Raw genomic sequence first — 13,147 nt, 5'->3', positions numbered from 1 at the left:
CAATCCAAACACTTATTAACATTCCAGTATATATAATGAACTGTGCTAGGTGCTAAAGATACACAGATGAAAGTCAACATAGTTTCTGCCCTCAAGAAGTCTACAATCTAGAGAGAGAAGAAAAAATACAAATAACTAAAAACACAAGTTGTAATATAAGTGGATAAGAGATGTCCAAACAGAATTATCTGAGAGATTCAAGAAAGGTACAATGACTTAAAACTGAAGAAATGGAACATGGGGAGAGGAAAAGGAAAGGATTAATGGAACAGATGACTCTGGAGCTGTCCTGAAGGAAATCAAGAGGTAGAAATGTGAAGGGAAGACCATTTCAGATTGAGGGACAGCAAGTGTGAACACCTTAGCAGCTGGAAAAATCTGGATAAACCTGGAGAACACTTCCTAACTTAGGTTTGGCTGGAAAACTGTGAGTGAGAAAAGGAGTAGTGTGTAATACAGCAGGTAGGAGTCAGCTTGTGAAAAAACACTGAATGCCAGGACAAAGGAGCTGTTTGTATAGTATATAACTGGGAACCACCGAATGCTTTGAATTGGCAAATGCCACAGTCCAGTGAACTGGAGAAGGAGAAAACAGGCAGGAAGATTAGTTAGGAGGCTATTGCAATAATTGAGGAGACATAAAGAAGTCCAGAGCTAAAATTGAATGTAACAAGGAAAAGTGGAAAGGAGGAAAAAGGCTTTCAGGATATTAAGAATGTAGAATTAGTTTGGCAACTGACTAAGGGAAAAGTCAGTGATGACTAAGCTTTTGAGGCTGGGTGACTGACTGAATAGCAGTCTGGAATTATTATGGTTAACTGTATCCAACCATATCCCACCTCATTTCATTATAATTGATTTTGAGCAACAAAGGGCTAAATAACAAGACTGTGTGAAGATCCATGAAACAATCTTAGAAAGAGGCAAACATTAAATGACATTACAGTGGGGCTTGACTAGGATGCTTTAATCAATGAACAAGCAGTTATTAAGTACTTGAAATAACAATGGTTTGGACAATGTTATGTTTATCTTTATATTTCTTTTTTCTTTCTTTCTTTCTTTTTTTTTAAATTAATTTGTTTACTTTTGGTTTACAAGATTCAATTCCACAACTCCCTGAATTTCACATTTCGTCCCCCTCCCTCCCCTCTCCCCCCATGGCGACATACAGTCAAGTATAGGATCTGTAAATACTTTCACATTATACATTAGTCAGGTTATAAAGAAAGATTGTATCAGATGGAATGAACAATGGGAAAGAGGACATAAAACCAAACAAGAAAAAGAAAAAAATCAGGTATTTTGCTTCCATCTGGCTATAAACTCAGTTCTTTCTAGTTCTTTCTCTGGATGCACACATTTCTCTCCATCGTGAGTCTTTTGGGATTGACTTATATCACTGCATTGCTGAGAAGAGTCCAGTCTATCAAAGCTGGTCATCACACATACGTTGTGTCTTTTATTGTGTACACACATTTCTCCTGGTTCTACTCTTCTCACTCAGCATCAGTTCATATAAGCCTCTCCAGGTAAATATGAAGTCCATCTGCTCCTCGTTTCTTATAGCACAATAGTATTCCATAACATGCATATACCACAACTTATTCTACCATTCCCCAATTGATGGGCACCCCTTAATTTCCAATTCTTTGCCATATCTTTATATTTCTTATCAGGTCTACTGTACTCTAAACTCCTTGCTTTTGCTGGAGAGTTATCCACTGGCGAGCACAGACACATGCTACAGACAAGACTTGAACTGGGGCATGCAGGAATGGAGGAGGAAGGACCTCCAAGAAGCATGATCCCCGGGAAGTGAAGAACTGAGGAGGGAGTCAGCTGTGGAGAGGGGCTGGATGGAGAGAATGCAGCTGAACCCACCCAGCAAAGATGTTGAAATCAAGGGGAGCTGTATGAAAATTCTACAAAGAGATAAGAACTTCCAGGACCTGAAGTGTGCTCAGTTCACCCCTAGACTGCTCCACTGCACTCCTACTGTCTTGTCTACCCTGAGGTTTTTTCTCATAATTAGTGAGTCCCTGGCCAGCACTGCCATTTCTTGAGGGACATCAGCCAATCACTGCACTCCCAGCTCAACTTATTCTCCCTTCCCCATTAGCTGCCTTGCCCCAGTATTCTCCTTCCTTTCCACTCCCTTCTAGCTCCCCTTGATGGGTTGTACTCCTCTATTAGAATGTAAGCTCCTGAGGGGTGGAGCCAAGATGGTGGAGTAGAAACAGGACTTATATGCTGTTCCCGCTTCCACCTCCTCCAATCCATGTAAAAAATAACTCTAAACCAACTTTGGAGCTACAGAACCCACAAAATGACAGAGAAGCTAATCTCCCACTGATGATAGCCCACCAGGCCAGCAGGAAGGGGCCAGTGCAGCGGGCTGGGAGCAGAATCCAGCCCCGGGTGAACCAGAAGTTTTAGCCTTAGGGCGGCCACAACCAGCACCACGCCTCCCCCCCATCCCCCCTCCTCCAGAGGAACTTCAGATCACCAGCAGCTGTGGCGGTTTCCAGACATCAACCCATAGATGCCAAAGACAAAGTGAGAGGTCAGTCTAGACTTTGCAGGAAGAGGGAGTTGGGGAGTGTGGACCAGCCTTTGCCCCCAAGGCAAAAAGCAGCAGTGTAGCCACAGCCACATGGCTGCTTCAGAGCTCCCAGCCTACAGACTGTAGGGGGTAATCGCTCTGGCTTTAACCTGCTTGGATCTGGATCGCTGTCTAGGGTGGAGGTCCTGAGGTGCCTGACCAGTGAGCGGAGCATGTGGAGGCTTCAGAGAAGGCACCCAACTAATAGCTATGGCAGCTGAGAAAACCCCAGCAATTTGGGACAAAGCTCCCCTTTCTGATAGCAGAGTTCTACTGTGGCAAAAAGCTCAAAAGTCAAGTAACTGAGTGGCAACATGAGCAAGCAGAGCAATCCGACTTTACACTCCTATTTTGGAGACAAAAAGGATCAAAGAATGGAACGGGAGGAAGACAACAAAGTCAGAACTCCTGTACCAAAAGCTTCCAAGAAAAATATGAGCTAGTTATGGGCCATAGAGGAGCTTAAGGAGGATTTTGAAAACCAAATAAGAGAAGTGAAGGAAAAATTGGGAAGAGACATGAGAATGATGCAAGAAAATTATGAAATGAGAGTCAATAAACTGACTGAAGAAAATAACACCTTAAAAAATACATTAACTCAAATGGCAAAAGAGGCTCAAAAAGCCAATGAGGAGAAGAATGCCTTAAAAAGCCGAATTTGCCAGATGGAAAAATAATCTCAAAAGCTCACTGAAGAGAATCATTCCTTCTGAATTAGATTGGAGCAAATGGAAGCTAGTGACTTTATGAGAAATCAAGATACTATGAAACAGATCCAAACAAATGGAAAAAAATGGAAAAAAAAAAAAGGCAATGTGAAATATCTCATTGGGAAAACCACTGACCTGGAAAATAGATCCAGGAGAGATAATTTAAAAATTATTGTACTATCTGAAAGCTATAATAAAAAAAAAAAAGAACCTAGAAATCATCCTTCAAGAAATTCTCAAGGAAAATTGTCCTGATGTTTTAGAACCAGAGGGCAAAATAAAGGTTGAAAGAATTCACCAATCACCTCCTGAAAAAGATCTCAAAAAGAAAACTCCTAGGAATATTATAGTCAGGTTCCAGAATTCCCAGATCAAGGAGAAAATATTACAAGCAGCCAGGAAAAAACAATTTGAATATTGTGTAAACACAGGATCTGGCAGCTTCTACACTGAGGGATCGAAGGGCTTGGAATATGATATTCCAGAGGTCAAGGAGCTAGTATTAAAACCAAGAATCACCTACCCAGCAAAACTGATATCATGTTTCAGGGGAAAATATGGTCAATCAATGGAATAGAAGAATTTCAGGCATTCGTGATGAATAAAACCAGAGTTGAATAGAAAATTTGACATTCAGAAACAAGAAGAAAGAGAAGCATGAGAAGGTAAACAGGGAAAAGAATTCATAAGGAACTTATCAAAGTTGCACTATTTACATTCCTACATGGAAAAATGATTAATTGTAACTTATGAAGAATAGTTGAAGGGAATAGAAATATGTACATATATGTATGTATGCATACATACATATATATGTATATATTGGAGGATATATGGGCATATGAATACATATGTGAGTGTGTGTATATTTGTGTACAGGTATACATAGAGGGCATAGGACCAACTGAATAGGAAGGGATGAACTTAAAAGGTGAAACTAAGAGGTGAGAGAGGAATATAATGAGAGGAGATGAGGAAAGATACAATGGTGTAAATTATCTCATAGAGAAGAGGGAAGGGAAAACTGTTACAATGAAAGGGAAGAACAGGAAGGCAAAAGGGAATGAGTCAACCTTACTCTCATTGAATGTGGCTTAGGGAGGAAATGACATACACACTAAATAGGGTATCTCACCCTGTAGGAGAGTAGGGGGGAAGGGAATGAAAGGGGGGATGATGGAAGGGAGGGCAGGTTGGGGGGAGGGAAGTTGGAAGCACGCACTTTTGAAAAGGGACAAGATCAAAGTAAAGAATGGAACAAATGGGGGGTGGGATAGGATAGAGGGAAATATAGTCAGTCTTTCACAATATATCCACTATGGAAATGTTTTGCATAGCTACACATGTACAACCTATATTGAATTGCTTATCTTCCCAGTAAGGGTGGGTGACGACAGAGGAAGGGAAAGAATCTGGAATTCAAAGTTTCAAAATCAAATGTTTAAAAAATATATATATTATTATTATTATTTTACTTGCAACTGGGAAATAAGATATATAGGCACTGGGGCACAGAGATCCATCTTGCCCTTCTGGAAAGTCGGGAGGGATGGGGGAGAATATAGGAGAAAGCAGTTTGGGACAGGGGGTATTCAGTGGGATTGCTGTTTTGGGGTGGTGGGTAGGGGAAAAATGGGAAGAAAATTTGTAACTCAAATTCTTGTGGAAATGAATGATGTAAACTAAAAATAAACATAAAATTTAACTAAAAAAAAAAAAAAGAATGTAAGCTCCTTGAGAATAGGGACCATCTTGTTTTCTTGTATTTGGATCCCAGCCCCTAGCACAGGCCTAGTACAAAGTCACCACTTTAGATATATACTCATGCTCACTCTCTCCCTTTCCCTCCCCGCCCTTTCTCTTTCATTTTTATATCCTCAGTATCTAACACAGTGCCTTATACTTATTAGGTATTTGCTTGCTAAGTATTAATACTAGGTGATGCCACAGTGCATAGAGTGCTGTGCCTGAAGTTAGGAAGATTTAACTTCCTGAGTTCAAATCTAGCCTCAGACACTTATTCTAGCTGTGTGACCCTGCCAGAAATGCAGAAAATCACAGCATTGAAAAGAAACAGCTGAAAGTCTTTATAATGTTATGAATATGATTCATAATAATATAATTAATCCTCAATAAAAAATGAAATTACACTCACTCTCAGGAAAGCAGAAAGATGGGAAACAATTTTTATAGCAAGTGTTTCTGACAAAGGTCTCATTTCTCAAATATATAGAGAACCAAGTCAAATTTTAAAGAATATACTCCTCAATTGATAAATGAGCAAAGAATATGAACAGGGAGTTTTCAGATGAAGAAATTAAAGCTATCTATAGTTATATGAAAAAGTGCTCTAAATCACTATTCATTAAATAGTGATTTATTTTAAATTAAATTAAAACAACTCTGAGGTACTACCTCACACCTATCAGATTGGCCAATATGACAAAAATGGAAAATGATAAATGTTGGAGAAGATGTGGGAAAACTGGGACACCAATGCATTACTGGTAGAGTTGTGAAGTGATCCAACTATTCTGGAGAGCAATTTGTAACTATGCCCAAAGGTCAACCAAACTGTGCATACCCTTTGATCCAGCAATATCACTACTAGGTCTGTATCCCAAAGAGATCATAAAAAAGGGATAAAGGACCCACATGTACAAAAATATTTATAACAGCTTTTTTTGTGGTGGCAAAGAATTGGAAATTGAGGGAATACGCATCAATTAGGAGATGGCTGAACAATTAGGGGTATACTTATTGTGCGATAAGAAATGACAATCAAGTGGATTTCAGAAAAACCTGTAAAGACTTACGTGAACTCAGGTCCTTACATGCTGAGTGAAGTGAGAAGAAGAAGAACATTGTACACAGCAACAGTAACAATGTGCAACAATCAACGTAGCTCTTCTCAGCAATACAATGATCCAAGACAATTCCAAAAGACACATGACAGAAAATGCTATCCACATCCAAAGAAAGAACTATGGAGTCTGAATGCATATCAAAGCATATTATTTCTACCTTTTTTTTTGTTTTTATTTGTAGCTTTTCCCTTTTGTTCTGTTTCTTCTTTCACAATATGACTCACATGGAAATGTTTAACATGATTGCACATATATAACCTATATCAGATTGCTTGCCATCTCAGGGAGTGGGGAAGGTAGGGGAGGAAAAAAATTTGGAAATCTAAATCTTATAAAAATGAATGCTGAAAACTATCTTTACATGTAATTGGAAAAAATAAAATATCATTTACAAAAAAAGAAAATAGGGGGCGGCTATGACACAATGAACAGAGCACCAGCCCTGAAGTCAGGAGGACCTGAGTTCAAATCCGACCTCAGACACTTAACACAAAAAATTAGCCATGTGACCTTGGGCAAGTCACTTAACGCCAAATGCCCTCCTAAAATAAAATGAAACGAAATAAAATAAAATAATGAACAATAACAACAAAAAGAAATTAAACTCATCATCTCCCCTTTAAAAGAAAAACATATTGATACATTTCAGAAAGATTTCTATCCCAAAAAACAGGAGTAGAATCGTGAGAGAAGTTAGCATAGCTAACTAGCCAGGGTATATCCTTTAATGGAGGTTCTAAGCAGAAACTCACTAAGGGAATAGGTAGGGGTGCAGCAAAGGGACAAAAGCATTTCCATGGTGAGAAGGCTGCTGGAGTGGAGGAGGTGGGAAAGTCTAGAGAGTGAGGAGCAGAGCTGGGAGAGAAGTGAGCATGGATGGATAGCTTGGGCACAAGTCAGGAGTAGAGAGCCAGGAGATAAGTGCAGTGATCAGAGAAACTTCTGTTGACTAAGAATAGCCAATTATCATCTATATTCTTGGGGAAGTTTGGGTATCATTTTGCCTGGAAAAAAGGAACTTAAGGAAAACTCCATTCTGACTCTTAAGATCTTATTACTTCACTTTATTAAAGATGTAAATGGACAATAAAAAATAACTAAAAACAGATTTATAAGTTGCACTGACTAGTTCTCTAGGAGTATTACTCGAGGAGTATTTGTTTTACAATATTAAGTAAAAACCTTTTATCTCATCATTCCATTAATAGATTCACAGAATGTCAAAACTGTAAGGAAGCTCATAGGCCATCAAGTCCAATTTGTACCTGAACAAGACTTCCGTCTTCAACATACCAAGCCAACAAATAGTTATCAAGGTTTTGCTCAAAAACCACTAAGAGATAGGAACCTACAGCCTCCCAAGGAAGCCCATTACACTTTTGAACAGCTGGAATCATTAGAAAGTTTTTTCATACACCAAATCTAAAAGTGTGTGCCTCAGTAACTCAAACCAATTACCCCTAGTTCTCCCAGTTGGAGACAAGCAGAACATGTGGAACCACCCTCAATGGGTGTGGAATCAGTGGAGGCATGAGGTATCTGTGTGTTGTTCTCGATATCTGCTAGTCAGGTGGCCATGGACCAGACCCACATTGCACTTTATTGCTTCTCTGAGTCTTAATAATTATACCTACAATATTTATTCCACAAAGCCTTGCAAACCTTGAAGTGCTATATGAATGCCAGCTGTTATTATTCCATACCACAGTCCATCAGATATTCCAAGACACTGACTGTGTGTCCCCCCCAGCTCCCTCCAGGCCTTTCCTTTAAGGGAAAGGAAACTGATCCTTAGATCACATTCTTGAAGCTCTTCACTATTCTGGTCACCCTCCACCCTGAAAAGTGGAGGCCAGAATGGAACATACTTATAAAGTGTCTGACTAGAGCAAAACATAGGACATAATCTGGTAGTCATATCACTCTTAGTGAGCCTGAAACCCATTTTAATACCCAGTCTAAAAAAAAATATACCCAATCTATCCCAGACAAATGGCTGTCTCCTCTCCCAGTTCATACCCAAGTTTAGAAAATCAGTTTCTCAAGAATAAATTTCTTCATTTATCCTTATGCCTCCATGTGAGTCGCTAAAGAAAATGACAGTGTCAAGTACAGATTCCAGGGGCACTCCACTAATGACTTCTTTCCAAATTGACATTGAACCATTAATGACTATTCTTTGGTCCCACCATTCAATCACTCTGAATCTACCTAATCCTACAATCTGATAGCTTACAACTCTTTATCTTGACTAAAAAAAAAAAAAATGAGACTGTCAAATGCTTTGCTCAAATCTAGGTAAACTATATCTACAGTATTTATCCATGATCCACAAGACTACTTAGTAGCCCTATTAAAGAGAAGAAAAAGAGATTAGATTGGCATAACTGTTCTTAGTGGCGCTATGTTGACTCTCTGTAATCACTGCTTCCTCTTCAGGATGTTCACTAATCATCCCTCTAATAACATATCCTAGAATATTGTCAGGAAAAAGAGGACCTACATTTTGAAGATTTTACTCTCTACATTCTAAAAGAAAATCTGGATAGCATGTGCCTTTCTTCCATCCTGCAGCAAAGCACTTATTCTTTCCTCCATGATCACTGATGATAGCTCAGGAATCATGGCCACTGGTACTTTCAAAACCACGGGGGATATAGTTCATCCAAGCCAGGGATTTGAATTAATGAAGGACAGCTAAGCGCTTTCTTAACATCTCCCCACTCACTCATCTTGGGCTCCAAATTCCTCATTCTTTTCTGTTTTGTCCTTCCCAGTCTAAAGGTCCTTCTTGGCTGAGAAAACAAAAACAAAAAAAAGAGCATGGTGTTGTCTCTTCTCCACTTTAGTCACCATGGTCCAAGCTCCCTGGGAGTTAGCAGCTCAGACCTTCTTCGCTCCTCTCCAATGAGTTGAGAAAACCCCTCCAGCAGAGCCTCTTTATTTTGCTTCCCTGCCCAGTCTCAAGCTCACCTTGATGTTTTTCTTCCAGGGAGACCTGGGCTGTGCTCCACCCACACTCACTCCCACACCAATCTCATTAGAGTGCTTCCTCTTTTCTCCTCACAGGAATTATTTCTTTGAATACCCACACCTAAACTTCTTGGATAAAATGGAATCGCTCTTAAGAGCTGAACCAGTGACAGACAACAAAAAACTCCCCCAGGGAGACTAATGGGGAATGGAAGGCATTCCTTGATTATGTGTTCTCTATAATACAGCAGCTGAGCAGTCCCTGTACCTCAATCTCCAAGGAACACACCCTTGGGAACAAGAATACAGAGACATAAAATCCCTCATCACTTTCTTTCCATGGTCAACTGGCTCTTTGTCATGTAGCCAGTCTCTCGAGGTCAACAAACTCTCACAGCCACTGAAGCAAAGGGAGAAGAAAGTGCAGGAGATTTCTACCCATTCTCCCCTATGCCCAGGCCACCAACCTTAGCCAGCATGGCAATGGCTACTCCCCATCATGGGCAGGGAGGTACCTCACTATCCATCAGCAGGGCAATTCTCCTGTCACTACAATGGCAGAGGGACAGTATAAGAAAGAACTGCCAATGAATGGAAGAAAGGAACATGGACCATGATATTGCTATACCAGTCCTCTAGTTTCATAATCAGGGACATGGTTTCCCATTATATTTAAAACAGACTATAGAAGATGAAAATGACATCTTGTTGAAGAGCAGAGTGAGGGAGGAAAGGTGGGGAGCTGGACTCTACTATAGTGAACACGATCCTAACAAAAGAAAATTCTGAGACATATGCCATCATAAAGTCGACGTTTTTAAACAGCTTTGCCTGGTGTGGGGCAGATAAAGTCTATGAACAATCAACTAGCTGACAACTCTAAAAGGAAAAAAAGTTTCCCCTTTCTGGTTCTCTTGTGTCAGATATCAGAGAAAATTCCAAAGACTCTATGCTGGGAGGGACCTTCACGCCCATCTAATAAAACCTCTACTTCAAGATGAATCCCTTCTACAGAACCCCAACAAGTAGCCATCCAGCCTTCTCTGGAAAAAGAAGTTGAAAACTGCCAAAGAAGTTGAATCTTCAGTAACAAAGAAGAATAGGCTACATTTTGAAGGCACCGTGAATTTAGAATACAGGAGGAAACCCAATCCCATACTGCTGAAATAAAATTAAAACAACTTTTAATTGTACATCTAAATAACCCCAGTCTGAACCTGCTCTTGGACTTCTCTGAGGCTGGAATTAGAAAAGTTGAGTGAGAAGAGGGTTAGTTTACTCCCCCCTTACTCCTGGAGTGTGGAGAAGACTGGTCATAGAAAAAGGCATCATACTTACCACTGGGTGGCTTGGGTCGGGGAGGAACATTTTTCTTCGGTGGCAGAGCAGGAGTGTCCTGTTTACTTTTAAAAGGGTCCTCTGAGAATCCCACCCCTCCAAAAGAGGAGGTGAAAGGGTCAGAAGGGGTGGGCTGCAGAAATGGAAATGAAAGAGAGATAGAGAAAAGCAATTCAAATAAAGATTATAAAGATCAATTAAACACACAATCAGTTTTTACTGATCCCCTCTTATGGGAGGTCCAGACCAACAGCCTGGGTGTGATTGCTGTTTCCACATGATTGCCACTCAAGGTTCCTGAAGGGGAGATAAGCACCACAACCCTTTCCATATCTGTACTGTGTCAAGCACAATGTCTGGTACACAATCAGATCATAATAAATGTTGAAAATCTGCTTTTAAGTGATGACACTGAGGCTGAAGAGAAGAGGCCTGCCCAAGTGCTACTGAAATTGCTTGCTCTGAGGTCCTACATCTTAATTTCTAACTCCAATAGTCATTTCTTAGCTTTCATTTTCCTGGACCACCCAGTCCAGTATAACCTGACTCCCTCCAAGTCTTCAAGTGCAGCCCTTTAACTGAATCCAAACTTTACAGAACAAATCCCCTTAATAAAAGGATTTGTTCTGTAAAACTTGGACTCAGTCAAAAGGTTGTACCCACGGACTTAGAAAGCCACGTGTGACCTCAAGGCTGCAGGTTGTTCCCCACCACTGGCCTAAAGAATAAAATACAAACCCCTTAGTTTGTCATTCAAGGCTCACTGCCACTTGACTGATTCTGATCTGCTTTTCTAGCCCCATTTTACACGACTGTCATTCTTTCTATGCCTGCCTATTGAAATCTTGCCTGTCCCCCTCAATGGATGGGTTAGGGTGGTGGCAGTGAAAAGGAAGACACAGGTACAGGAGCACTGCAGAACTGTAGTCCACAAGACCAAAGTTTACTGCAGGAATTGTTCTTGCTACTATTTCATTGTGTTATGAAACTCATTAAGTGTACTTTTTTTTATCAGGTTTCTTGATATACCAACTCTTTTGCTGTAGTGTGTTGCTAAGCTTTTCAAATGACATTTTCTACAACAAAATTTAGGATGCAATGGTTTGAAGACCTTTCCATGGAACATTCTATTCTGTCCCTTTCCAGAACTTTTCTATGATGTGGATAAGGGCACTGAAGTTCTATAGGTCTTTTGCTGTTTGATGTAAACATTCTTTTTTTTTTTTAAATAAATGATAGTGTTTTTTTTCTTATAAAAAGGGGAAAAAAGGTCCCAGTCTGTCCCAGACAGTTCCTGATTGTCAACCAAAGGTCTTCCCAACCTCTAGGATCTCTTGCCATCACAAGCTGCCTGTCTCCTTATTACAATTTTTTCTTCCTTCAAAGTTGTCTTTGCTGTTTATTTAATTATTCAAGAGACAGTCATAGGTACGTCTACTAAATATGCTAAGGAATTGTACTGAGAATTAATAACTAAGAAATAATTCCTGCTCTAATAGAGTTTATAATCTATTTTAAGAGAATCTACTATATCTATTTATCTGTGTGTTTTACAAGACAGAATGTGTTAACTGACTGAAAGGAGGTAGGAACAAATTGTTCTCAAAGTTCAAAGGAGAATTCACTTTTAATGTGGAGAAGTGGATGAGAAATCATATAAGATTTCATGGAAGAGGAGGCATGTGAGGAGCTAGTATCTGGGCTAGGCCTCAGAGGAAAACCAGGTTTGATATCATTTCAACTTATATCACCTGAATAAAAATGTTGTGTGATGCTGGTAGGAACAGGGAGAAGTTGGCTGGAATGGGACACACAATATCCATAGTTCTGCAGGATATCCTAGGAATGGCCTTAAATAAAATATGGTCCCGATTACAATGATAGCAAGGAACCCGAAAACATCCACCAAGAGGAGATGCACCTGCCCTAGGTTATAGGGGGAACACCCCATACACCCGTAGGGGGAGTATATCTAGAAAAGAGAAAACACTCTCTTTTCATCTGGCTTTTCACAATCTCCCCAGCCCGAAGTGCTCTTTTCTCCCCTCAGATTTTCCAAAGGCAGTTTGTTTGGTTTTCTCCCATTTTCCTACCATATTTTCATTCACACCACATGTCACAGTCTCCTAATGGCACTCACTCTCTAGGAACTTTCCTCATGGCCCATCTCTGCCATACCAGTACAGAGCATAGTGCCTTGAACAGAGGCAAAACTCTTTGTTGAAGCTTAATAGGACGAGCTATTATCGCCATTGCCGTCTTATTTATTCTGTATATACACCACTCCTCCAGCACCCAATATAGAGTTCTATCCAAAGTAGGTGCTCAATAGATGTCACCTGATTAAAACTAAAACCACAATGACTTATAATCACCCAGTGGGGAGGGGAGGCTATATTCTGATACTCTGATTCAAACGAGACACACTTTAAGCCTGGTTATAGTACAACTGCAAAGAGATCATATCGAGCCATCTGACTCTCCAAAGTGAAAGAATTCAAATTACAGATTTCTGGGACTGCCATAACTCTAAGTGACCTCCTATCTAGGACCAAATTAACTACTGCACAACTATTTCTAATTTAATCTAAGCCTAGAGTAAAGCTTCTAATTTTCAAAAATTCAGGAAAACCACTTTGTCTTCTCTTAGCTGA

At 40.0% G+C, this 13,147-nt stretch overlaps 1 protein-coding gene across 5 annotated transcripts in view; it reads right to left on the bottom strand.

Annotated features, from left to right (window-relative positions):
• Nucleotides 1–13,147, bottom strand: part of EPS15L1 (epidermal growth factor receptor pathway substrate 15 like 1) — a 130,408-nt gene that overhangs the window by 35,596 nt on the left and 81,665 nt on the right. For all 5 annotated transcript variants that reach the window (XM_069102115.1, XM_069102116.1, XM_069102118.1 and 2 more), the window contains one exon: nucleotides 10,494–10,626. In XM_069102115.1, the coding sequence (XP_068958216.1) occupies nucleotides 10,494–10,626 (133 nt within the window). The remainder of the gene's footprint in view (nucleotides 1–10,493; nucleotides 10,627–13,147) is intronic.

This window comes from Petaurus breviceps, unplaced genomic scaffold (assembly GCF_028583685.1).
Source record: "Petaurus breviceps papuanus isolate PSGF00001 unplaced genomic scaffold, PetGlider_PUasm1.0 523, whole genome shotgun sequence".
In the NCBI taxonomy this organism is placed as follows: Eukaryota; Metazoa; Chordata; class Mammalia; order Diprotodontia; family Petauridae; genus Petaurus; species Petaurus breviceps.
Note: the sequence above shows the minus strand (reverse complement) of the source record. Positions and strands in the feature narration are given on the sequence as shown.